Source organism: Cyclopterus lumpus, chromosome 7 (genome assembly GCF_009769545.1).
Source record: "Cyclopterus lumpus isolate fCycLum1 chromosome 7, fCycLum1.pri, whole genome shotgun sequence".
Lineage (NCBI taxonomy): Eukaryota > Metazoa > Chordata > Actinopteri > Perciformes > Cyclopteridae > Cyclopterus > Cyclopterus lumpus.
In genome coordinates this window covers 15,281,731-15,308,915 of record NC_046972.1, presented here as the reverse complement: position 1 = coordinate 15,308,915, position 27,185 = coordinate 15,281,731, and the positions used below count along the sequence as shown (strand labels likewise).

Genomic DNA, 27,185 nt, shown 5'->3' with positions numbered 1-27,185 from the left:
CTCATATAATATCCTAATATTTGTATGCAATGCCGCAGTATACGAACTATCTCAATACTTTCAGACTCTCGAAAATGAAAGTTTGATTTAACGCTTTATTAATGCATATGATTCAATTCAGTTCATTTTGTATAGCCCAAAATTACAAATTTGCCTCAGAGGAAAAAAACAAAAACTTTCACGGGGAAAAAAAGGGAGAGCAACAGAGGAGGATCCCTCTCCCTGGATGGGCAGAAGCAATAGATGTCATGTGTAATGAATGAACAGCATTACAGAGTTAGAACACAATCAATGAATATGACAGAAATGTACGATCCAGATTTCCACAATCCATGAAACAGAAGGAGGAAGAGGGGGGGGGGGGGGGGGGTGGGGGGGGGCGGGGGGGACATCAGCAGGGCCACGGAGAGAAAGGAGGCCGACCAGGAATGAGGCAAGGCGAAAGAGACCGGACCAATGAAGCCAGGCAAAGAAGGAGGCAGGGCCATTGGGAAGGAGGCCAGGCCCAGGCCAGATCATACCATTCTACTAATATGATCACTCTAACAGGTGTACTGTCATTCTAAAGTTGGCTTGATCTTGGAAATGCACTTCTTTTAATTCATTTTGACTAATTATTCACACCATTGAACATTTATTTGCAGGCAGTTTATTTTCATATATTTGATTAAATATGTATTAATTTTGTTTAGGCGACCTGAGGGGGTAGGGTTGGGGTAGTGGGGGAGGTGGGTGTAGTTGGCATGGAGGGTGAGGTGGGTGTTGTGGGCATGGAGGGTGTGGTGGGGGACTCCCCTGACTTCTTACTGCTGATTAACAGGAGGAGAAATTATGAAGAAAAATTGTAGTAGGGTTTGGATTGAGAGAAACAGGACATGACTGGTTAAAGGAACATTCCACTTTAAATCCTCTTCTGTCATTAAAGACAGAATGTGACAAATGTACTGTCACTTCTGTGTTTAACAGTGACCTCATCCTCATCCAACAGCAGGTGTAACCAAACATGACAGCGTCACTGTGCGACCGACCTTTTCTCGCTGTTGCCGGAGTCCTTGGAGGTGGACGATGACCTCACGGAGGAGCCTTCTTTCTTCTTCTCCTTTTCATCCGACTTCCCCTCTACACCGTCTGCAGGACGAGCCACAAAACAAACCGGCGAGAAGAAGCTTTGAGGACACACCTGCATTACACATTCTGATGCCTGTCAAAACATCTCACTGTCGGAGCCCACACGCTTGATGCATCGCTCTTCTCCTTTTATATTAAGCAAACTTTATTTCATCAGGACTTGATGAGAACTTTGGCCAAAGTCTGAACTTCTTCATCTGAACTGTGTTTCCTCACCGCGTTCACCGACATCCTAACTCTGGTGGACTGCAGAGAGGGAGAGAAACAGACATTTATATTCTAAAATTGTAATTGATAATAGAAGAAATATAAGTTTTATTAAGTTTTTCTGCTGCTCTGGACTAAAACGCAGGAATGAGTTCGCATTTTCGCACTTCTGGTTCCCTCGTCTCGATGTCGATGGGAACCATTTGTGAATGGGTTTTTGGTTAGATGCCTGAAATAAGGTCAGTGGTTAACACAAGCTTTGGAGATTTTAACGTTTTGTTATGTAACATAAAATGTGTCAGTAAATACCCCTCTCTGGAATTTTTAAGATTTTGAATGCCTTTAAAAAGTCAGTTGGCTAAGTGGCTAAATGACACAATAGACCACCGTAAGCCTAGTGGTTGTGACATGAAGTCATGTGACTGTGGTGTAATTAGTTTATAGCCTTACAATAAATGTTTTACTTCTGACGATTATATTTATATTTCAAAAATCCTAAAAACAATTGTGTGCATTACCTTGCTGAACAAAACTTGTTACCCGCATTAGTTTTCTCCAGTCGGTGGTCATTTTATTGGCCTCTCTTTGTCGACATACACAAAACTACAGCGTGAAAAAACGTGGCTTTCTCGTGTCGGTCCCATCTATGATCCGAGCACTTCGACTCTACTCCAGGACTTAGTCTGGACCGATTGCTTTGGTCCGCGATTAATGCGCTCACAACTGCCCAAAACCAACCACATCAGGGACTGAACTGCGTCGAGTCGGATTAAAATGGACAACATGTTGGCTTGTGAAACCGCCCTTAATGTAGTTTTAGTGAATAAAACGTCATGTTATAGTGAACATTTCAGTCAGTCGATCTAGTCCCTTTCTTTCTCCCGAGCCCTGCTGTCCACATTGTTTAATTAGTTAGTGCGAGTCCTCCTCCTGACTGGGTTCAAGGTGTGCTGCCAACGTGTCGTTCTGTTATGACATGCACAGCACAAAAAAACTAAACAAGAAAAGTCAATAATATTGTGTCATTCAAAATTAAAAGAGAATTTGGTAAAGATTTTATTTGTTCAACCACAACACAGCCTCCTCTTGTCACATCAACAATATTGCATGTTGCACAGTGTTCAATGACGTCAGTGCCATCTCGTCTTTGCATCCCCTCAGTCATGGAAACAAAAGGTTGTTGACTGACAAATTTAGTCAGAGTTTTCGTGCCGTTGTATTGTGCACATTTAAACACTTACATTTTAGATGTTAAAATACAAGTCTATTTAAAGAGCAACTTAATACCAGACTAACAAGAGGATGTTTCACTGCTTGTGGTCAGAAGGATGCTTCCTGTGACCTCACCCAACAGGGACGTCAAAGGGTCGGGACAGCCCTTGAGTAAACATCGACATCACTTCAGCAAGACTCGAAGTTAACTCATAAACTTAACTTGCTAACTTATATTGAATAATACATATTAACTTCTACTTCACAGAGCGATTCTGATGGGCTGTGCGTGGTGGATGTCCATACCGTACTTACTTAAACAGACTTGTGCCGTAATAATTAATCTTGTGTCAGGTGTTTCGTGGCTTTAGGTGCACCTGGTGGTGGCAGGGACACTGCAGAGGGGCGGAGTTAATTACCTGCAGGGTCTCCAGAGACATCTAGATGTTCTTTAGTTCCCTCAGCAGGTCGAGAGCTCCGTCCTGTAGACAGGACAATCAATGGAAACCTTCACAATAGCTTCCTAGCCAGTACATGTGTTGAGATCGTCTCACCACATAAACAGCCCTGCGAGGGAACCTGGATGATGAATCTGGCCCTAACCCGAACCCAATGATGTGCGTCTGGTAAACGGTCTGCCAAATTTCTGACCATTTAAATCAAAAGAAATAATCAGAAATGTGTTCTTGCCTCCCACAGCAGAGCAGCTGTCAGCCACACTCCCGAGACAGTTGTTTAATGTATACTGAAGGTCATACTAAAGGTCACCAAGAGAAGGATGGAACAACACAACTGAATTTTAGTGAGTGGAGCTCATGCTCAGGAGAGTCTCACTAATTTGTCACATATTTAGGACAAATAGGCGCTCATACATGACACCAGGAATTCCATATTTGGGTAAATTAAGATGATCCAACAGCTGCAAAATTGAATATGATGGCACATTCTGCATAGCAGATGTATGAGGGCACACCTCTGTAGCTCTGCTTAGCTTTTAGCCTCCTTTCGCTTACTGTGTTGGGCCTCTGGCTGAATGTTTATTGTACTGCTAGGGCTATGTATCATTTGAAAATTATAATGCCAGTACCCTTAATATGATACAGATAGCAATAGAGTAATTCACGCGATACCTTTTTTTACTATTCTATGTGATGTGTATGTATATGTCAAAAAACCCTGATGAATAGCCGCCAACGGAATGAAGCTATCTCGCCCGGACCAGAGAAACCTGGTGAGTCGAGCTCTAGGGACGTGGACGTCACCTCGCTAGCGGGGAAAGAGCCAGAGCTGGTGCGGGAGGTGGAGCGGTATAGTTGGGCTTTATTTTAGATCTTTGGGGCGTATATTTGGGGTAAAAACATAGCCATCTGATATAGGTGTTATATGTGTCAATGTTTCCATAGAAACAGTTATTTGAGTCTTTGATTACTTGATCATTTGATTCTGTGAAAAAGAAAAAAAGTTATATGTAGCTCCTCCCCCACACCTCACAGATGACGTCACCGTTTCCATAGTAACAGTTATTTGAGTCTTTGATTTCTTGATCAGTTCATTCTGCGACAAAAAAAAGAAAATAAGCCCCTCCCCCACACATCAGAACAAATGACGTCACTGTTACCGTAGTAGCAGTTATTAGAGCCTTTGATCTCTCTCAGTGACATCACGGAGCACAGAGCCAGAGCTATAAATAGAAGTGAGTTTCACTAGGCTCGTTGGAGAGGGACCAGGCAGAGCACGGTCTCTGCCCTACACCCTCTCTCAGGGGAGAAGGACCAGGCAGAGGCACCATCCACTGTCTCTGCCCTAGGGAGAAGAGACGCGTCTCTTCATATGTGGAGGCAAACAATGGAAACTGGGGGGGGGGCGAACAATGGAAACTGTGTACATAGTAAAGTTGTTGTTGAAGATGTTGTTGTGTGAGAGAAGAGTGAAGTATACTGTGACTGCCACTGAATATCCTGACAGAGAAGCAAAACAAGCGCAGGTAGATATGGAGCAGGCAGTAGCACAAAACAAAAGTGTCATATATTGCGTTATTCAATCACAAGGTTTCTTTTGGGAACTAGAGACCCACACATTAGGCTCGTTCGTTAGATCTGCGCCTCGCCTGGAAACCAGACGAGAGCAGGCGGCCGCTGCCACAAAACTGCGATCAAGTCAGACACTTTTCAGCTGCCTTCAAAGAACACACAGGAAGTTAGTGTTCAGGAAGTCACAAAAACAGTTGGAACTAGTTTAGTACTAGTTTACAGACCTAATTGTGATAACTATGGCTGAAGAAATAGCGTTTGCATTCTTGATCGCCGATGAAATTGAGGCAGAAGAGATCCCTCTACAGTGTGGGCATTTTTCTACTTCAGTTGAAACAAATGGATTGGGCTTTGAGTTTAGGCTGCATCCGAAATTCCATTTTGAAACAGCGCCACCAGCCCCTTTGTTGTGGCTGAAAACGGTACTGCATCTCATTTCTCTTCTCTGTGACATTCAAAAAAAATAACACAATGACCAAATAATCTGATGGCCCATTTTTTCTGTAGATAAAACAACTAAACAGCACTACTGTGGCAGCTGTGGCTGGAAGAAGTGTGATTTTGTGTGTGGCCAATCAAATCTGAATACTTCCACCACTGGTATTTACATAGAAAAGGGAGATTAGAGCAGATCAGTCATTGGCTGTTGTTGCTTGTGTTTAAGGGACTTAACGTTCTTTTCTCTTCTACAGTAAGGGTGCAAAGCAAAAACTAGAAGTAGAAGTTCACTTCCTTCTCCTCCTCACACAATCTCTTTTCTCGTTATATCAACCTTGTTGATAATGCTGCATTCAAGTCACGTTGGAGTTACTGTAATAACCAGTTTCCGACTTGTGAATGGTGTTCATGTCAACTTCCAAATTATTTCTGAATGCTCTAATGTATCTGACTGTCAATGTTTTGTTGTCTAAGGTAATAAAACCGAAATTAAATAAATATAGTGCTATATTGTCACAGTATTTGAAAGCCTCACAGGGCATACAAGTGGGATTGATTGCTATATGAAGAGAACTAACATAACCATCCCATCTGTCAGCTTGTGTCCAGGTTCAGGCAACATTTCCCATCGCTATTCCTTCACAAATGTAAACATGTACCAAACATGAGTGTGTGTAAAACTTCTATGTAATATAACCACTTTTTAAAGAATTTCTCACAGAAAGAATAAGCTGTCCCTCCCCATCACTCCCAGCCCCCATGTTTGTAAATTTATTTTTAAATAAAGTCTTTTTTAAAATACAAATTACACTTTTCAGTGTTTGTTTCCCATCTGCAAAAGATGCGCCTTGAGGTAAGTTGTTTTGGGTGCAAATATGATTTTTTATTATTAAGAGTGAATCACAAAAGAAAGCCTGAGAGCATCAGCACTTAGCCAGGCTTTGAAATGTGCAAAGAAGGAAAACAAAATCAAACCCTGGGCTCAACCCTCCCTGAATTTTATAAACTGACCTTTCAGAGTAAAAGTAATTGTCAATAGAACAAAACGGAGCTGTTGATAAAGAAAGGTAGCAGTGTCAAACAGCTCTGCTAAATGTTGCCGTTCCCACTGAGTGAGGAGCAGAGTGTTGTCTTTGGTATAGTAAGGTGGAAGACAACATGAAATGGGAGATAGGTTAAGAAAAGGTTGTCACGGTAAATTAAATCACAGATTCTACTGCGGCAGAGTGAGGTTTAATCCAGACTCATGTCCTCGTCGTCCTCTTTCTTCTTCTTGGCGTCTCCTTTACTGTCTTGCATGGCTTTGGCAAACGCCTCCACATCTGACAGGAAGACAACATACATATGAATAAATAAGAAATATGTGTATAAGTTGAGAAAAATAAATAAAATAAAATGTAAAAACATATGTTCCACGTCATGAGTCTCACCTCCTATGTTGGCGGCGTCCACAGCTTCTGTCGGCAGTCCAAACTGACTCATGAGAGGGCCGAGCTGCCCGGAGGCCAGGGCACTGCTGAACATACTCATGGACTGGAGGAAGGAGGCAACAGTCACTGGGGTTGATTAAATACTGTGTACACATACCTAAAGCACTCTACCCATAGTACCCAATTAGCTAAAAATCTGGTACTTCTAAAGACACCATTTTACAAATCACATGTGGGTGAGAGATCTTCAATAGTGCATCCAAAAAAACCACCTCTATCTCACATCTTTGATATCATTATTGTCTGATTCTCAATTAAAAAAAAGATTACATTTGCATAAATCTGTTCATATTGTTCTCGTTTCCACAGAGGATCAATATGTTGGAATTTTTGTATTCCCCTAAGAGGATCAATATGTTGGAATTGTTTTATTCCCCTAGCTAACCCCAACATAAATGTTTAAACCAGAATTGTTATGTTTATTTGGAGTTACTTACCTGTTGGAACTGAGGTGAGTTAATTGTGTTCTGGATCTCATCAGCGCTCTGCAGTAAACTTTCTCCACTAGGGAGGAAGGGAAGAAGCCTCTGCTGGACCTCAGCGTTGGTCAGGATGGGAGCCATCATCTCCGGAGTGCAAACGCTTGCTAAATCCACTAGAGAACAGGAGAGGACCTCTGTCAGTCATTCATTCATTCATTTTATTCTCTGTTGTTGGCTTCTTTTCTCCGTCTCCTTCACTTAGCTGATGCGGTTATTCAGACTGACATTTAATCATAAGTTGCTCATAGTGGTTTAACAGACTGTAGTTGATCCTTAATCCATGATCTGTACCATCATGGTGTGGAAACAGCGACACTTAAAGTGTGCAGATTTTGTCACTGCAGTGTATTTTTCGGGGAGCCTCTCGATATGCAAACTGAGAAACGTCTGGACCATTTGTCGAGATCCGGAGGCAGGCTGCAAGATGGTCTCCTTCGCAACAATTATTTTGGGAACCCATTTGGGGCCGCGGATATCCATCGTTTCAGACAGTTCATAGATTGGTTCAATCAGAAAGAGTGTGATTTTGCTCTTTAGTTTTACTAGCGTTCAGTATATGATAACACAAGACAGAATTTCAGGCTCATAGTGAAATTTGACAACACAAATATGAACTTTTCTCAAATAAGATTTTCTTGCTTGTAAAAGGAAAGACAAATAAACTCCCAAATCCTAATTCTTAAAAAGGGACCGCACACAATGGATGGACAATGGATCCGACAGGGTCAACTTTTTAGTTGTTTACTGTTTACTAATTTTGATCAACATTTACATGTATTTTGTTGTCCGTGTAGTTTTTATATACCACTGATATATTATGTTCATTTGAACACTATCACTGAGATAAAGATGAACTAGTTCTGTGTCAAATATACCATTCAATGGAGAAAAAACTATGAAAAATACATTTCAAGTACATCTTAATTATTGAATGATAAATATTGTATGATGGGTTGAAATGGAAGGCACCCAATGACCCACTACAATATTCCCTTTAATTTGCCTAAAGTAAACCTAAACTTAAGCTACTACAAATAGCCACATTCTGTAACTACCTGTACTTACAATTTCACTCCGTACATCATTTACTTTGAGCTAAACTCCTTGCCTATAATCCTGGCTGTCAGTTGACGAGAGACATTACTTGGCAGAGTGGGGGGGCTGAAGAACATTTTAGGGGGGCTTAAAGGGTGTAAGCACTTGTTTGGCTTGTTTCTGTACTTCTGTACTAACCCAGAGCAGGAGAGCTGTAGAGCAAGTGTTGCCATCTTCACTACCCTGGGAGCATTTTTTTTTTTTTAAACTGCTTTTCACATGACATATTTTCCGACGCTCTCTGTCCACTAGTGGAAGGGGCTCACCTGTCTGTGTGCGCATCGGGGCGGACCTTCGACGTGCGCGATACAGAGAGCACAGGAGAATTGTAAACGTGAGACCATGTAGAGACAGAAATTAGCTAAATAACATACGGCCATTTAGTTTGTTTAATAAAAGAACAAGGTGTTGACCTGTTCTATAGGAAAGGGAACCTTAAATGACTATAATGGGAGGGGAAACACTGAACAATATATTAAAATGTAACAAAAGATAATTGTTTTTTCCTCTTAATAAAAAGCGTAATTCTTAATTGGCAGTGAAACTGAAACATAATGACAGCACTGCACTTCATGTACCTGGAGTGGAAGGAGCAACACTTGTAGGGGAGACAGCGGTTGCAGCAGGAGTCACAGGGGTGGTGGGGGCCTGAGAGGAACTCTGTCTGGGGGCTGCGCCTGATGATGGAGTGGCAGCTGCTGACTGGCTACGAGAGCTAAGAAGGAATAATTTATAATACAAATATTGAGAAGTAATTTATCTTATTCTTTACATGTATTGTGTTCTACATCTGTGTTCTGCCTTACCTGGATGAGGAGATGCTTGTGGCAGGTCCTCCACTGCCCAGCAAGTTGGCAAGTCCTGGTCCTGCTAGAGCTCCCAAACCTCCTTAGACAAACATTAACAAATCAAAAAGGGTCCAAATTTAGGTCCAAACTTTTTATTTAAAACAAATACAGCAGTTATAAGCTTCACATAACTTTGTGTTGATTTAAAGGATGTAAAAAAAGTACAAGGATGTAGTACAAGTACAAGGAAAGACAAATGTTAAAGTTAGCTTTCAATACTACAAGTTATATTCTTTTTCAAAACAACATTTTGTAATTGTTCAATTACTAAAAGGATATTTTGGCTTATAATCATGTTTTAATTAAATATTTTAATTTGTCTTTAAGAGTTACAAAGGAGGTTTACTGTACTTGCGAGTCTTTACATTATCTCGTCTTTTTATACAGCAGCCTGTATATGACCAAATTCTTATGGCACCATGTTTATGGTTGTTTCCTGAAGAAGATGTCCCTCGCTCAACAAATTCATGAGTCTGCTGTGGTGAGTGTCAAGATATATAAATATCTAAGAAATATCCAGTGCTACTCACCGAGTCCTCCCAATCCAGTTGGTCCGATCAGCTGCATCAGCTGGTTGTGGCTCATATTTCTCAGCAGGTTTTGCAGACCTCCCTCTCCTCCGAGTGCAGAGAGTTCGTGACCGCTGCCGCCTCCGCTTCCTGCCGCTCCGGGAATGGGAGGGTTGTTCAGGTACTCATTCACTTTACGACAGTACTCATCATCCTTGTCAATCTTTGGTTCCTGATGGAAATGAGACTTGCCGGAATTCTTTAAAATAAAAATCTGAATTCCCCACAGACCAAATTAACAGGCTCCGTTCTTTCCGAGTCATTCCTGTGATGACACAAGGCAGGATTAACAACACCAAAAAGATTTGAAAAAACACTGAATTTATACTAAGTGTGTTTTAGTCGATCCGTTTCATATGGGACGTAATTTTACAAACACATTGCTGAAAACTAATGGACAAAATCTGTCTCAATAAATCAGAACTTCTGTTTAAACAAAAGAATATAAAAGGGACACAAACAAGTCCAAAACATGTGGGTGCCTGACAAATATACTGATTACAGCCATGCATACCCTGTCATCATGAGTGTAATAATCTCTCTCCTCTAATCATTACTCTTATTGTCACCTACTTCAGTTTTCCACTCAGTTTCCCTCTATTTGCACATCCATCTGTCTGCACATGAATGGACACAGACATCATACATTCACAAAAGACAACGTTTCCTCCTTTTAGAAAGAAGATGAGGGGCATCTTCTTCTCACCTGCATCCAGAAAAACAGTCTTTTGGATCCGGCCTTGAACTTCAACACGAAGACACGTCCAGTGGTGCACTGGCTCACCTTCTTGAATTCACAGTCATCTGGGAAGATGATCAGGTCCTGGAACAGAAAAGCCAAAACATAACACATTCAAGAGAAAGGTGGAAAAAAACACTGAGGTTGCTCTGCCACAACAAATCATCATCAATCGATTACTGAAATGGAAAACAAAGGCTATTAATAGCATCATCACTGCAGCTCTGAAATAAAGACACAGTGACCTTGCTTGCTCTGTGGAAGCCCATCTAAATAAGGATTCAAGGTGTAAGCATTAGGTGTATGAAAAATGCTTGTTTGTAAAAATACAGAAATGGGCAAATTTACAAAGTAAGACGTGTTCTTTTTTAATTTTATTTCAGGAATTCTACCACAGCCCTCATTTCATTTGCGGAACGTACAAAATCTCTGATCATAGTAACAACCTCTATCACGCCATGTTTTTTTTAATAACGTCTGATCACACAAGTTGTCATAGTCTTTGCTGATGATTTCCATGTGAACCCTCGGGAAAGGCGGCAGTTTACTGCACCAATAAGTCCTAGTCAAGTTCCGGTTGACCGATCTGCGGGCTTAGTTAGGGATTTTATTGGTTAAAAGAAGTTGATGTGTCAACTAAATCACAGACCTAAACAGCAATATATAAACAACAAAGTACAAGCATGGTTAGATTTAGAAATGTCTCTCTCACTAGAATTACTGATTATTTAAAGTATTTGCAGTTGGATCTTGAATAAAAGAATTTAACAAATTGCAAATCATTACTGCTGACTAGTGCTAGAAGGATACATTGGCCTCAAATATGACTAGTTTTGTTGACAACTAGGAAATATTACATCAGAGTAACAGTAAGAATTTTAAAGTTACTCACATCATCAACATTTCCAGTCGTCCTATCCTTCCAGCAGAAGTGAATTAGGGAGTCGTCAGACTGCTGGATGTATACAGTGCCCTTGCGTTTGTCCGGTGTCACTACGTTCCCTTTCAGGGTCATTTTCCCAGCACGAAACTCCACCAAGTACTTGCTGGAGGTTCCCCTAGAGCCGCTCACCAAGCTTGGAAAGAGAGCACCTGACGACATCTTTAGATCTCTTTGTAAACAAGCCTGAATACAGGAGAAGAAAAAAGGCTCAGGTTTGCAAGACCATCGTTCACATACTGTGGCATGATTATTACTGGTATGAGCAACACATCTACAAAGAGGTGGCGACATCAATTATTTTGTGTCTATGTGTAACCATATGTATTCTACATAATACAATAATTTCTTGAATTTGTGAACACGGATAAATGACTTTTTTTACCTGCAAGTCCTAGAAAAACCTAACAGTGCAAGTTGGCCAAAGAATAACTCTCAGGAACATACTTGTAGTTCAAATACTTTTACTACAACCCTAGCTAGCTACGTTAGCTAAACTAAAGAAATTCTGAATGCAGGACTTTTGACTTTAACGTTACTCAGTTTCCACCGAGGAAAACTGAAATTGATTGAAACGTTAGGTTATAGACTAACACACACATATTTCTTATAGTATCAAACTTTAAACTTGATATTTGACCGTAGTAGTGCTGTGGTATAGTCCAAAAGTTTCAGGAGTTTTGAGCAGGCTAACAAAAGTAGCGGTTAGCCAGGAAACGTTAGTCACGCCGGATGTCATGTTATTGGCACGCCTTGAGGCAGACACAGATTCCTGTCTGCCTCAAGGCGAGTTGTAATCACGTTGGTGATCCTCTTACTTTTCGTACAGCAAGTACAGAGAATGATCACATCTAGAGGGTCTTATAGTCTCTTTTAACACTTTGTTTTAGCTTCCACTGTCTGGTTCAATATCAGCATCATTTCCAGCATCAGGCTGTTTTTTTAAGCTCTGATAAACCACCTGAACTGCCAAACAAAAGAAAAAATTAGCAACTAGCTGGTGAATATAGTGGGACATTTTGCAGATAAAGAACCACATATTTTTCTCTGAATATGGTGGAGCCCAAACCAGAGCTAAAAAGAGTAACTATTGGACATGCATTCATCAAGTAAATACAGGGCTGGACACTAAATACAACACTTACAACAATGTTAATATTTAATCCTCTCTCTCTCTCTCTCTCTCTCTGCAGGCCTCAGATCTCCATGGCGTTGAGGATCAACTCCTCTGATGGTTTGGTGCTGTACGCAGCTGGTGGGCAGCGCAGTGTGGCTGTGATGTCACTCAGCGTGTCAGACGGCCACCTGTTGCTTTTGTTGGATGGCGGAAAGAGGAAGGTCAGCATGCGGAGCTGCAAGAAGTACAACGACAACCAGTGGCACACGGTGAGGTTACAGGCAGGGTCATGTGACTGGTTCTACCCAGGAAGTGAAATTGATTAAATCTATTTGACAATATTTTGATCTCGTAATTTGTCTTTTATATTCCATAATCATAGAATAAAATGTATTTCCTCTGTCTGTCTGAGTTGCATCATATCACCCCGACTATCTGATTCACCTGAATATCACACCTGCTCTGTCTTTGTCACCTCAGGTGTTTATAAAACGCGAAGGCGAGAAGATCAGCCTTATAGTGGACGGTATCAGTGCTCAGTCTAAGAGAATCCCTGGAGGAGACCGGACTCGTCTTGCTGGGCCTTTATATGTTGGAGGAGTTCCGGCCTCACTGGCGGTAAAAAAGAGTCGGCCACAATTACTGGATGTGATGTATTAGTGCTTTTTTCTACTTTAAACCAACTGTAATTCTTACTCACCAGCTTAAATATGTAATGAATATTTAATAAATTAGCTGTCATTAATATTTAGACTGCACCAGTTTTCATGGGTAGGTAAATATAACTAAAATAGAATAGAAGAACATTTAAAGTTGAAATTTCAAGCCAAAGGTGACAGTGGTGATGAGTAATATCTGAATGTGAGATAGTGATATCTCACACACCAACTCCAAGACAGAAAAGCTCTTTCGTCACACATCATGACTTGTTTTCTTCTCAACTTCAGGCTCCAGGCTCTGGTGGCTTCGTCGGTTGTGTCAGGGACCTGACGCTAAACGAAGCCCTTGCAAAAAGTCCCGCTCATAGTCAGGGGACGGTGCCCTGCTTCCAGAGTCCTCTCCAGCCCGGAGCGTATTTCTCTGGCCAGGGAGGACACATGGCAATAGGTACTTATCGTCACTCTTCTTCTGTGTTTTTTAAAATTCCAGTCATGATGCAGCTTCTTGTTTGGGTCATGATGTGTCCTGATTTAAGGCGCTTTCTCCCCGCAGATGAGTCCTTGGTTCTAGGTCGGGATCTGGAAATCCAGTTGGAGTTTCGGCTCGTCTTGGACTCTGGGCTGCTGTTGCATGCTGGGACGTCACCTGACCAACGCCTGAGTTTGGTTCTCAGACAGGGACAGGTGAGATGTCACCAGGGAGGGTTTTAACAATAGCTGGAGTCTATTTGTGTTGAATTGTAAAAGAAAGGCAAGAAAACAAAAGAAGGTAATAATAATAATTCAACTGCATTGTGAACTGAACTGTGTGTGTGTGTGTGTGTGTGTGTGTGTGCGTGTAGGTGACTGTTTCATTAAACAGCGGCAAAGGTGAATTCTCTACCTCCTTTACTCCTGAGGAACCTCTATGTAATGGACGCTGGCACACAATCACAAGTGAGTTTACACCAACAAGTTATTTGTCTCTGTGTCGTTGCCCTGCTGTAACGCTGAGATAATGATGATGCGTCGTCTCTGCATCTCCAGTGGTGAAGAAGAACAATGTCCTGCAGCTGCATGTTGATGCAGCCAGTGAGCACAGCGTCGGCCCCAAACAGAGCCGCTCTGCAGGGTCCAAAGAGACCGTTTACCTTGGAGGGGTACCTGGTGAGTACACAGTCCCCCTGTTTCAACCTTTTTTCTTCTTTTTTGCACAATGCCAAAATCATGGAATTCAGCCTGATCCTGTTTCATTATGTCTTATGGTGAAAATAAAAGTAGTTTTCCACAAAGCACCACCATCTGAGAAGGTTTATTCATTTGGATCCAACTCAATGTCCTAATGAGGTTCTGATGTTATCAGTTAACTCATATACCCGTAATCCCAACATTTTCCTTAAAATATTTTCTCAATATATTAATTTGTTTTTTCCAAATATTGCATTTTTCCATAACATTGTAATTCTTTCTTGTTATAGACTTTTTTATACCCAAGGGGAATTATCTCCACAGCACTACACATCTAAGAAAACAATACATATAATGTTACAATAGTAACAGCATACATTCTTGTGATATTACTTCCTTTCTCTCTATGGTGGTTTTCTTTTGTTTTCTTTTGTTAGTCACTTTAAACTAACTCAACAGGTATACACTAATAACTGAAACGTCAAATATACGCGATTCTTTGATATATTTCAGTTAGATAACTGTTAATAGGCTGCAAGAATATATTCTTGATAAATTACATTATCTATACATTTTGTTTTCCAGAGCTCAAGGCATTGTTCTAAAATAGCTTTAAACTCCCGGTTTAAAACCCCAAAATGTTTAATTAACAATGATATAGTTTGAAATGTACACATCTGGCCATCTGGAAACAGAAAATAGTTTACATTTTTTGCTTAATAAATCATTTAAATATCTCATAAACGTCTTGAGCAAATTCCTTCAAATTTGGGTTTAACGGTAACTCCTATCTCCAGAATTCATATGGTAATTCTGTCACTTGTGTGTAATGTGTAATAGGTTAAAATTATGAAGTGATGACATTTTGGACAGACGTGGATGTAAACAGCAACATGATTGGCTGGTGGAGGAATACAACCGTGAGGCGGTAACTCGAGATTCATGTTGTTTGCCCCTCTGTCCACTAGATGGCGTCACAGTTCATGGTCTGCCTGCAGGCCTGCCAGACTTCCACGGCTGCATCCGCCAAGCGACGATCAACCGCAGACCTGCCATGCTGTCCAAACCCCTCGCTGTGTATGGAGCCGTGGGGACGCAGGGCTGCCCACACATGTAAACCCAATACAGTCTTATCTTCACATTCCCCAACTGCAAATTACTGGTGATGGGTGTCATGTTACTGTAGCTAATTTAAAATATATATTAATATTTATTTTCTATTTTCAGAAAAAAATATATTTTATATTTTACAGTTTGTTGTTGCAATATTACTGGTTTGTTATTGTACTACAGGGTGCTATAACAACTCCATATAGATGCACTGATACAAGTGACTGCTACAAGATATCAAATATCAACTCTAAAATCTAAAGATAATTCTGAAATGTGAAGTTTATTGTCAATGAAGGCAACACTGCTTGAATTTTCTTGCTTTTGAAAGCAAATGGTGAAAAGTAAATGTCAATCGTCCAAACACATTTTCTGGATCTGCATTATATATTAAAGTAAATGATGTATACAGTTGTGTATCGTGTATCTCTAGCAGAGAATGTTAAGAATACCTACTGAGTCGGTACACTGTGAAAACTGATGTATGAGCAACGTCCTCAAGCAGTGCAGATGGGCAATGTCACCTGGGACTGGACATTTGGGAATATCAGACTCTCAGTGATGCAAAGATGAATACATTTACCATATGACACCAAAAAGGTTAAAAATAATATAACATTAGGGTTGCGTTGCACCAACAAGGATTAATGAATCTACAATTAGTATTAATCAGAGTTTAACCAAACTAGATATTAGGAAATACATACATTACATTACTCATGATGGCTCTGCAGAGGTCTAATTTCTCCTCCGAGAAAAACTTAGACTGCCTGTTGGCCCAATATTCCTGTTCAGCTCCACAACAGTTTCCTTGATGAACCAATAATATCTTGAAAGAAAATCAGCAGCAGCATTATAAAATCTGTCTCTTAACTTTCTTCGAGGAACTTGATTATTTTTGCTCAATCCCTCTCAAAGGTTTTGGTGCAACGGAATTGAATATTATCAAGGTTTAGATTAAAAACTAAACTGATGTTAAACGAGAGGTTTGAATATAGATCTTTAAGCTGGTCTACATGATTGTTACATGATTTTGAAGGTACATTTACCATGCCTAGTTAATACATCAGTTATCAAAGGATGATCACATAGCCTAAATGTGATTTACAGATAGTTCAAACATACAGTAGTTAATGGGAATTTTACTGTCTCTCCCCCCCCCCCCCCCCCCCCCCCCCACACACACACAAACAAATATTGTAGTTTTTACCTCCACTGCATTTGTCAGACAGGATTAGTTACAGGTGTTTTTGTCCCATTCTTGTCCAGTGAAAACCAAGAATCTCCAGATGTATTGATTTGGAATGTTTTTTGTAAGCTGAAGGACGAAGTGTTCCTTTATATGTTGAGAAAATAATCTTACTATTTAAATATTTTTAAAAGCTCTTGAATTGGCTAGAAAATGCATCACAGTGAAGTTAACAGGGCTTTTTTCTGAGTTCGCTCATGAAAAGTAGACTTTTTAGAGATATGTGGTTCTCACAAGACAGCGTGAACTCTACAAATATGACCTTATAGAATAGGCATTGCTACAAAAACAGTATATAAGAGTTTAAATATCTAAAGCAGTAATATAATATATATATATATATATATATATATATATATATATATATATATATATACATTACTTTGACTTGCAATGGAACATTTTCACTGTGGTATTAGTACTTCTACTTCACTAAAGGATCTGAATATTTCCACCACTGGTATTTACACACAAAAGAGAGATTAGAGATTAGAGAGGGAGATCAGTCATTGGCTGTTGTTGCTTGTATTTAAGGGACTTAACGTTCTTTTCTCTTCTACAGTAAGGGTGCAAAGCAAAAACTAGAAGTAGAAGTTCACTTCCTTCTCCTCCTCACACAATTTATTTTTTCGTTCTATCAACCTTGTTGATAATGCTGTATTCAAGTCACATTTCCGACTTGTGAATGGTGTTCATGTCAACATCCAAATTATAACAAATTATTTCTGAATGCTCTAATGTATCTGACTTTGTCCATTTTTTGTTGTCCAAGGTAATAAAACCTAAATTAAATAAATATAGTGCTATATTGTCACAGTATTTGAAAGCCTCACAGGGCATACAAGTGGGATTGATTGCTATATGAAGAGAACTAACATAACCATCCCATCTGTCAGCTTGTGTCCAGGTTCAGGCAACATTTCCCATCGCTATTCCTTCACAAATGTAAACATGTACCAAACATGAGTGTGTGTAAAACTTCTATGTAATATAACCACTTTTTAAAGAATTTCTCACAGAAAGAATAAGCTGTCCCTCCCCATCACTCCCAGCCCCCATGTTTGTAAATGTATTTTTAAATAAAGTCTTTTTTTAAATACAAATTACACTTTTCAGTGTTTGTTTCCCATCTGCAAAAGATGCGCCTTGTGGTAAGTTGTTTTGGGTGCAAATATGATTTTTTATTATTAAGAGTGAATCACAAAAGAAAGCATGAGAGCATCAGCACTTAGCCAGGCTCTGAAATGTGCAAAATCAAACCCTGGGCTCAACCCTCCCTGAATTTTATAAACTGACCTTTCAGAGTAAACGTTATTTCAAGTTGCATTAGCAGAGGAGTAGTCATACTGCAGAGCCCTGCTAGAAAAACCAGCATAGACCAGCAATACTGGTGACCAGCAACACCAGCATATGTTGTGTTTTGCTGCTTGTATGCTGGTTTATGCTGGTTTGCTGGTATATTTGACAATGTCAGGTTGATTGGTCAGGTTTTCAAAACAGTATTTCCATTTATTAAATATGACAGACACATAATAAAGAACATGGAACACTTTACAAAAGAGAAACAACCAAATTAACTATTTACATAACTATTTAGAATTAACTATTAAAACATCAACATCAAAACATTAAACATTTCAATCACTCATTAATTAACTGATTTTTTGTTTTTGTTAGTTTATGACCATGATTTCTTCAGTTATATAACGTCCAGCATTTGCCCATCTGGCCTGCAACTCCGTATCCTCCAGTTTTTTTTTCCTGGAGCCACTCCTTGAAGCAGACTGAAAAGAAATGTAAAAATGAACATTAATGTGTCTGTCACGTCAGAACAAAGAAACACTTGATATAAAATAAGGCGGTCCGTGGTATGCGAGAAAGACTATATAGCTACTGATACATCAAGAATGCCTTACCTTTCAGTGTTTGCAGCTTCTTTGGGGTTAAAGGCTGGCGGGTGGATTTGGTGGTGGGGCACTCCTTCCCTGTAAGGCTTTCCCCCCCCAGCGCTTTAGTGCTCCAGATTGCCACTGCCAATTCCTTGACAAATAAGGAGTCGTGGTTGTTCCTGATAATTCGGACCAAGGCCTCTTTCCTGATGCTAATGTCTCCTTCCAGGTAATCTGAAAAAAATCCAAAACATAAACAATCAAAACATTAGATTGTAAGAAATCCTTGAAAGATAGTTATTATATTAACCACGGAATACAGAGGTCTTGTTTACTTCTATATACTATATGTTTCCTTGGGTACAGATCGCTCCTCTCCAGTCTCACATCCAGTTTCTGAAACTACATAGAGCATAAGGTAAACACAGTTGCAGTTCCTTGCCTACTTTTACCCACTTTCATTAGGAACTATACTTCTACAATTTCACTAAAACCAGTTTAGTAAATATGGGCATACTTAGTTATTTTTTATGACTGAACCTAATTATCAAGTGTGGGCTTGATGTGCTGCTCAACTTCTTCAGCAGCTGTTGCTGTAAACTCAATATTGAGAGCACGGAGTGTTTTGTTTTCAGCCTCAACTGCTGCTCTTCTGTTCTTCTGATCCTCTTAACAGAAGGAAATATGTAATGACTAACTACATTATTAGAAATATTAGAAATATTGAATCAAATATATTAAGTGAAGCTATCTGGCTATTTATAGACACCACAGCTAGCAGTGCACCTGCACAGAGTTCATCAATATTTGTAAATCATTAAAGACCAAATCTGGGTTGTACGTGGTACTTATGCCATCTAGAATATAGCAAATTAAGTAATGAGCACTCATAGATAAGTGGATGCATATGTCAATGAGTCTGTTTTAAATCAAATTTAAGTTAAATAAAAAATGGAAAAAAATAAACTCTCACTGTGTTCTTGTTTCCTGCAGGGACGTTTCCTTTGATTTCTTTTTGTAGAGATGTTGTTTTTCTTTTGCCTCCTTCAAAAGTTTCTCTGGAACAACCCCACCATCATCGTCGTCATCACCATCCTCTTCTGAGAAACTGTCAGAGAGGATGCGCTCCCTGACTTTTTTGAAGGGAGTTGGGCAGATTGGAGAATTTCTTTTCCAAATTTTTCATTCAGTGAAGAATAGCCAGGAAAACATAGATAAGAACATCATTGTGTAATACAAAACTTAGCAACCAAAATAAGACAAACCAAACCAACAAAAAACAATTGGAATTGCAATACATAAATGGTTTAGTTATAACTATATATATATATATATATATATATATATATATATATATATATATATATATATATATAGATGTAACTATATATAGTTATTAGTGCTGGGAAAAGAGGAACAAAATTAATCGATTAATCGCATGATTTTTCTATGATTAACAGCAATTAATCGCATCATGCTTGTAGTCCAGCAAACTCCAGTTTGCAGTGGTTACAAATAGTTTTGCTTTTATCAACTACGCCATCTGGTAGAGATTTAAAATTAAAATGTCAATTTAAAAGAATTATTGTCTGCGTTAATGGATTGCTGCGTTAACGCATTAATAGCTCCTCAACGTGCCTAGCCCTAATACATATATACACATCATATACATATGTATATACATACATACATACAGAGCCCCCCAGAGCTATATATATATATATATATATATATATAGCTCTGGGGGGCTCTGGCAGTTTTGGTTTGTTTACCAGACAGTTTTTGGTTTGTTTACCAGACTCCCGTGGGCTCTGGGGGAGAGGCACGTGCACCTCCGCCCACCCAGACCCTCTCTACTGGGCCCAGCGGAGCGAACTCCCGCGGGCCCTCTGCAGCAGAGAGGTTGTAGGGAGCAGAGACTGGTCCCTCTCCAACGAGCCTAGTGGAACTCACTTCTATTTATAGCTCTGGCTCTGTGCTCCGTGATGTCACTGAGAGAGATCAAAAGCTCTAATAACTGCTACTACGGTAACTGCTACTACGGTAACTGCTACTACGGTAACTGTGACGTCATCTGTTCTGCCGTGTGGGGGAGGAGCTAATATTCTTTTTTTGTCGCAGAATGAACTGATCAAGAAATCAAAGACTCAAATAATTGGTACTATGGGAACTGTGACGTCATCTGTGAGGTGTGGGGGAGGAGCTACATATAACTTTTTTTTCTTTTTCGCAGAATCAACTGATCAAGTAATCAAAGACTCAAATAACTGTTTCTATGGAAACATTGACACATATAACACATATATCAGATGGCTATGTTCACCAAGCCTGTCCAACATTTGGTGAGTTTTGGAGTACGACAAGTACCCCAAATATGTAATAAATAAGTCATCATGGGATCCTACGTCTAATGACTGAAGGCTTGACTTGGACCTCTGTGTACAGTGCAGGGATGTTTTTCCTCTATTTGATTTGGTTGGCTTTCCTTTACTGTAAAACTGTAAAATATTAACACTTCATTTATTGAGCACTTTTCAATCCCAAGTTTAACAAGCGGTTCACACAAGTAAGCAACTTATACAAAAAAGCAAAATCAGATCAAAGTGTTGTTTTTTTTTAATACCAGATCAAATCAATGTAAGTGATCTAAGGTCTACAAGAGAAAACGCAAATCACATGTATTTCATAAATAAGTAAAGCTTTCTTTGCATCTGTGATTTCATCATAATTTCCTGTGAAATTGATAGGCAGCTTCCTCGAAAAAAAGTTATTAGTTTAAAAGTGTTGTGTCACACGTTGAAAAAAAATACCATATGCTGTTTTTTCCTGGACCAGGTATAAGAAAACATTTAGATCTGGTCCACATGGCTCATATAATATCCTAATATTTGTATGCAATGCCGCAGTATACGAACTATCTCAATACTTTCAGACTCTCGAAAATGAAAGTTTGATTTAACGCTTTATTAATGCATATGATTCAATTCAGTTCATTTTGTATAGCCCAAAATTACAAATTTGCCTCAGAGGAAAAAAACAAAAACTTTCACGGGGAAAAAAAAGGGAGAGCAACAGAGGAGGATCCCTCTCCCTGGATGGGCAGAAGCAATAGATGTCATGTGTAATGAATGAACAGCATTACAGAGTTAGAACACAATCAATGAATATGACAGAAATGTACGATCCAGATTTCCACAATCCATGAAACAGAAGGAGGAAGAGGGGGGGGGGGGTGGGGGCGGGGGGGGACATCAGCAGGGCCACGGAGAAAGGAGGCCGACCAGGAATGAGGCAAGGCGAAAGAGACCGGACCAATGAAGTCAGGCAAAGAAGGAGGCAGGGCCATTGGGAAGGAGGCCAGGCCCAGGCCAGATCATACCATTCTACTAATATGATCACTCTAACAGGTGTACTGTCATTCTAAAGTTGGCTTGATCTTGGAAATGCACTTCTTTTGATTCATTTTGACTAATTATTCACACCATTGAACATTTATTTGCATGCAGTTTTTTTTCATATATTTGATTAAATATGTATTAATTTTGTTTAGGCGACCTGAGAGGGTAGGGTTGGGGTAGTGGGGGAGGTGGGTGTAGTTGGCATGGAGGGTGAGGTGGGTGTTGTGGGCATGGAGGGTGTGGTGGGGGACTCCCCTGACTTCTTACTGCTGATTAACAGGAGGAGAAATTATAAAGAAAAATTGTAGTAGGGTTTGGATTGAGAGAAACAGGACATGACTGGTTAAAGGAACATTCCACTTTAAATCCTCTTCTGTCATTAAAGACAGAATGTGACAAATGTACTGTCACTTCTGTGTTTAACAGTGACCTCATCCTCATCCAACAGCAGGTGTAACCAAACATGACAGCGTCACTGTGCGACCGACCTTTTCTCGCTGTTGCCGGAGTCCTTGGAGGTGGACGATGACCTCACGGAGGAGCCTTCTTTCTTCTTCTCCTTTTCATCCGACTTCCCCTCTACACCGTCTGCAGGACGAGCCACAAAACAAACCGGCGAGAAGAAGCTTTGAGGACACACCTGCATTACACATTCTGATGCCTGTCAAAACATCTCACTGTCGGAGCCCACACGCTTGATGCATCGCTCTTCTCCTTTTATATTAAGCAAACTTTATTTCATCAGGACTTGATGAGAACTTTGGCCAAAGTCTAAACTTCTTCATCTGAACTGTGTTTCCTCACCGCGTTCACCGACATCCCAACTCTGGTGGACTGCAGAGAGGGAGAGAAACAGACATTTATTTTCTAAAATTGTAATTGATAATAGAAGAAATATAAGTTTTATTAAGTTTTTCTGCTGCTCTGGACTAAAACTGCAGGAATGAGTTTCGCATTTTCGCACTTCTGGTTCCCTCGTCTCGATGTTCGATGGGAACCATTTGTGAATGGGTTTTTGGTTAGATGCCTGAAATAAGGTCAGTGGTTAACACAAGCTTTGGAGATTTTAATGTTTTGTTATGTAACATAAAATGTGTCAGTAAATACCCCTCTCTGGAATTTTTAAGATTTTGAATGCCTTTAAAAAGTCAGTTGGCTAAGTGGCTAAATGACACAATAGACCACCGTAAGCCTAGTGGTTGTGACATGAAGTCATGTGACTGTGGTGTAATTAGTTTATAGCCTTACAATAAATGTTTTACTTCTGCCGATTATATTTATATTTCAAAAATCCTAAAAACAATTGTGTGCATTACCTTGCTGAACAAAACTTGTTCCCCGCATTAGTTTTCTCCAGTCGGTGGTCATTTTATTGGCCTCTCTTTGTCGACATACACAAAACTACAGCGTGAAAAAACGTGGCTTTCTCGTGTCGGTCCCATCTATGATCTGAGCACTTCGACTCTACTCCAGGACTTAGTCTGGACCGATTGCTTTGGTCCGCGATTAATGCGCTCACAACTGCCCAAAACCAACCACATCAGGGACTGAACTGCGTCGAGTCGGATTAAAATGGACAACATGTTGGCTTGTGAAACCGCCCTTAATGTAGTTTTAGTGAATAAAACGTCATGTTATAGTGAACATTTCAGTCAGTCGATCTAGTCCCTTTCTTTCTCCCGAGCCCTGCTGTCCACATTGTTTAATTAGTTAGTGCGAGTCCTCCTCCTGACTGGGTTCAAGGTGTGCTGCCAACGTGTCGTTCTGTTATGACATGCACAGCACAAAAAAACTAAACAAGAAAAGTCAATAATATTGTGTCATTCAAAATTAAAAGAGAATTTGGTAAAGATTTAATTTTTTCAACCACAACACAGCCTCCTCTTGTCACATCAACAATATTGCATGTTGCACAGTGTTCAATGACGTCAGTGCCATCTCGTCTTTGCATCCCCTCAGTCATGGAAACAAAAGGTTGTTGACTGACATATTTAGTCAGAGTTTTCGTGCCGTTGTATTGTGCACATTTAAACACTTACATTTTAGATGTTAAAATACAAGTCTATTTAAAGAGCAACTTAATACCAGACTAACAAGAGGATGTTTCACTGCTTGTGGTCAGAAGGATGCTTCCTGTGACCTCACCCAACAGGGACGTCAAAGGGTCGGGACAGCCCTTGAGTAAACATCGACATCACTTCAGCAAGACTCGAAGTTAACTCATAAACTTAACTTGCTAACTTAAATTGAATAATACATATTAACTTCTACTTCACAGAGCGATTCTGATGGGCCGGGCGTGGTGGATGTCCATACCGTACTTACTTAAACAGACTTGTGCCGTAATAATTAATCTTGTGTCAGGTGTTTCGTGGCTTTAGGTGCACCTGGTGGTGGCAGGGACACTGCAGAGGGGCGGAGTTAATTACCTGCAGGGTCTCCAGAGACATCTAGATGTTCTTTAGTTCCCTCAGCAGGTCGAGAGCTCCGTCCTGTAGACAGGACAATCAATGGAAACCTTCACAATAGCTTCCTAGCCAGTACATGTGGTGAGATCGTCTCACCACATAAACAGCCCTGCGAGGGAACCTGGATGATGAATCTGGCCCTAACCCGAACCCAATGATGTGCGTCTGGTAAACGGTCTGCCAAATTTCTGACCATTTAAATCAAAAGAAATAATCAGAAATGTGTTCTTGCCTCCCACAGCGGAGCAGCTGTCAGCCACACTCCCGAGACAGTTGTTTAATGTATACTGAAGGTCATACTAAAGGTCACCAAGAGAAGGATGGAACAACACAACTGAATTTTAGTGAGTGGAGCTCATGCTCAGGAGAGTCTCACTAATTTGTCACATATTTAGGACAAATAGGCGCTCATACATGACACCAGGAATTCCATATTTGGGTAAATTAAGATGATCCAACAGCTGCAAAATTGAATATGATGGCACATTCTGCATAGCAGATGTATGAGGGCACACCTCTGTAGCTCTGCTTAGCTTTTAGCCTCCTTTCGCTTACTGTGTTGGGCCTCTGGCTGAATGTTTATTGTACTGCTAGGGCTATGTATCATTTGAAAATTATAATGCCAGTACCCTTAATATGATACAGATAGCAATAGAGTAATTCACGCGATACCTTTTTTTACTATTCTATGTGATGTGTATGTATATGTCAAAAAACCCTGATGAATAGCCGCCAACGGAATGAAGCTATCTCGCCCGGACCAGAGAAACCTGGTGAGTCGAGCTCTAGGGACGTGGACGTCACCTCGCTAGCGGGGAAAGAGCCAGAGCTGGAGCGGTATAGTTGGGCTTTATTTTAGATCTTTGGGGCGTATATTTGGGGTAAAAACATAGCCATCTGATATAGGTGTTATATGTGTCAATGTTTCCATAGAAACAGTTATTTGAGTCTTTGATTACTTGATCATTTGATTCTGCGAAAAAGAAAAAAAAGTTATATGTAGCTCCTCCCCCACACCTCACAGATGACGTCACCGTTTCCATAGTAACAGTTATTTGAGTCTTTGATTTCTTGATCAGTTCATTCTGCGACAAAAAAAGAAAATAAGCCCCTCCCCCACACATCAGAACAAATGACGTCACTGTTACCGTAGTAGCAGTTATTAGAGCCTTTGATCTCTCTCAGTGACATCACGGAGCACAGAGCCAGAGCTATAAATAGAAGTGAGTTTCACTAGGCTCGTTGGAGAGGGACCAGGCAGAGCACGGTCTCTGCCCTACACCCTCTCTCAGGGGAGAAGGACCAGGCAGAGGCACCATCCACTGTCTCTGCCCTAGGGAGAAGAGACGCGTCTCTTCATATGTGGAGGCAAACAATGGAAACTGGGGGGGGGCGGCGAACAATGGAAACTGTGTACATAGTAAAGTTGTTGTTGAAGATGTTGTTGTGTGAGAGAAGAGTGAAGTATACTGTGACTGCCACTGAATATCCTGACAGAGAAGCAAAACAAGCGCAGGTAGATATGGAGCAGGCAGTAGCACAAAACAAAAGTGTCATATATTGCGTTATTCAATCACAAGGTTTCTTTTGGGAACTAGAGACCCACACATTAGGCTCGTTCGTTAGATCTGCGCCTCGCCTGGAAACCAGACGAGAGCAGGCGGCCGCTGCCACAAAACTGCGATCAAGTCAGACACTGTTCAGCTGCCTTCAAAGAACACACAGGAAGTTAGTGTTCAGGAAGTCACAAAAACAGTTGGAACTAGTTTAGTACTAGTTTACAGACCTAATTGTGATAACTATGGCTGAAGAAATAGCGTTTGCATTCTTGATCGCCGATGAAATTGAGGCAGAAGAGATCCCTCTGCAGTGTGGGCATTTTTCTACTTCAGTTGAAACAAATGGATTGGGCTTTGAGTTTAGGCTGCATCCGAAATTCCATTTTGAAACAGCGCCACCAGCCCCTTTGTTGTGGCTGAAAACGGTACTGCATCTCATTTCTCTTCTCTGTGACATTCAAAAAAAATAACAAAATGACCAAATAATCTGATGGCCCATTTTTTCTGTAGATAAAACAACTAAACAGCACTACTGTGGCAGCTGTGGCTGGAAGAAGTGTGATTTTGTGTGTGGCCAATCAAATCTGAATACTTCCACCACTGGTATTTACATAGAAAAGGGAGATTAGAGCAGATCAGTCATTGGCTGTTGTTGCTTGTGTTTAAGGGACTTAACGTTCTTTTCTCTTCTACAGTAAGGGTGCAAAGCAAAAACTAGAAGTAGAAGTTCACTTCCTTCTCCTCCTCACACAATCTCTTTTCTCGTTATATCAACCTTGTTGATAATGCTGCATTCAAGTCACGTTGGAGTTACTGTAATAACCAGTTTCCGACTTGTGAATGGTGTTCATGTCAACTTCCAAATTATTTCTGAATGCTCTAATGTATCTGACTGTCAATGTTTTGTTGTCTAAGGTAATAAAAACCGAAATTAAATAAATATAGTGCTATATTGTCACAGTATTTGAAAGCCTCACAGGGCATACAAGTGGGATTGATTGCTATATGAAGAGAACTAACATAACCATCCCATCTGTCAGCTTGTGTCCAGGTTCAGGCAACATTTCCCATCGCTATTCCTTCACAAATGTAAACATGTACCAAACATGAGTGTGTGTAAAACTTCTATGTAATATAACCACTTTTTAAAGAATTTCTCACAGAAAGAATAAGCTGTCCCTCCCCATCACTCCCAGCCCCCATGTTTGTAAATGTATTTTTGAATTTAGTCTTTTTTTTAAATACAAATTACACTTTTCAGTGTTTGTTTCCCATCTGCAAAAGATGCGCCTTGAGGTAAGTTGTTTTGGGTGCAAATATGATTTTTTATTATTAAGAGTGAATCACAAAAGAAAGCATGAGAGCATCAGCACTTAGCCAGGCTTTGAACT

The 27,185-nt window shown here is 40.2% G+C and overlaps 3 protein-coding genes across 3 annotated transcripts; 1 reads left to right on the top strand and 2 right to left on the bottom strand.

The window, feature by feature from the left end:
* Window positions 1–688: 688 nt before the first annotated feature.
* LOC117733847 (synapse-associated protein of 47 kDa-like) lies at window positions 689–1,798 on the bottom strand. The gene is made up of 2 exons (XM_034537748.1): window positions 1,029–1,798; window positions 689–809 (listed from the first exon to the last, which is right to left on the bottom strand). The coding sequence occupies exons 1-2, from the start codon at window positions 1,184–1,186 to the stop codon at window positions 689–691; spliced, it is 279 nt and encodes a 92-aa protein (XP_034393639.1). The 5' UTR covers window positions 1,187–1,798.
* Window positions 1,799–5,989: 4,191 nt separating this feature from the next.
* Window positions 5,990–11,843, bottom strand: LOC117733844 (proteasomal ubiquitin receptor ADRM1-like). Its single transcript, XM_034537745.1, has 9 exons — window positions 11,819–11,843; window positions 11,131–11,364; window positions 10,206–10,322; window positions 9,461–9,671; window positions 8,889–8,970; window positions 8,656–8,797; window positions 6,943–7,119; window positions 6,446–6,548; window positions 5,990–6,337 (listed from the first exon to the last, which is right to left on the bottom strand). Exons 2-9 carry the CDS (start codon window positions 11,338–11,340, stop codon window positions 6,249–6,251), a joined length of 1,131 nt encoding a protein of 376 aa, XP_034393636.1. The 5' UTR covers window positions 11,341–11,364; window positions 11,819–11,843; the 3' UTR covers window positions 5,990–6,248.
* Window positions 11,844–12,331: 488 nt separating this feature from the next.
* On the top strand, window positions 12,332–16,352 carry LOC117733206 (laminin subunit alpha-4-like). The gene is made up of 7 exons (XM_034536663.1): window positions 12,332–12,564; window positions 12,776–12,913; window positions 13,243–13,402; window positions 13,508–13,638; window positions 13,797–13,890; window positions 13,981–14,100; window positions 15,090–16,352. Exons 1-7 carry the CDS (start codon window positions 12,385–12,387, stop codon window positions 15,236–15,238), a joined length of 972 nt encoding a protein of 323 aa, XP_034392554.1. The 5' UTR covers window positions 12,332–12,384; the 3' UTR covers window positions 15,239–16,352.
* Window positions 16,353–27,185: the final 10,833 nt, after the last annotated feature.

Coding starts and splice junctions, on each gene's coding strand:
- LOC117733206 (XM_034536663.1), top strand. CDS start 12,385: ATGGCGTTGAGGATCAACTCCTCTGATGGTTTGGTGCTGTACGCAGCT. Junction 12,565..12,775: donor ACGACAACCAGTGGCACACG/GTGAGGTTACAG, acceptor TTGTCACCTCAG/GTGTTTATAAAACGCGAAGG. Junction 14,101..15,089: donor TTACCTTGGAGGGGTACCTG/GTGAGTACACAG, acceptor TCTGTCCACTAG/ATGGCGTCACAGTTCATGGT.
- LOC117733844 (XM_034537745.1), bottom strand. CDS start 11,340: ATGTCGTCAGGTGCTCTCTTTCCAAGCTTGGTGAGCGGCTCTAGGGGA. Junction 9,672..10,205: donor GACTGTTTTTCTGGATGCAG/GTGAGAAGAAGA, acceptor CATTTCCATCAG/GAACCAAAGATTGACAAGGA. Junction 6,338..6,445: donor GGACGCCGCCAACATAGGAG/GTGAGACTCATG, acceptor TCTTCCTGTCAG/ATGTGGAGGCGTTTGCCAAA.
- LOC117733847 (XM_034537748.1), bottom strand. CDS start 1,186: ATGCAGGTGTGTCCTCAAAGCTTCTTCTCGCCGGTTTGTTTTGTGGCT. Junction 810..1,028: donor TCCGGCAACAGCGAGAAAAG/GTCGGTCGCACA, acceptor CCTGTTAATCAG/CAGTAAGAAGTCAGGGGAGT.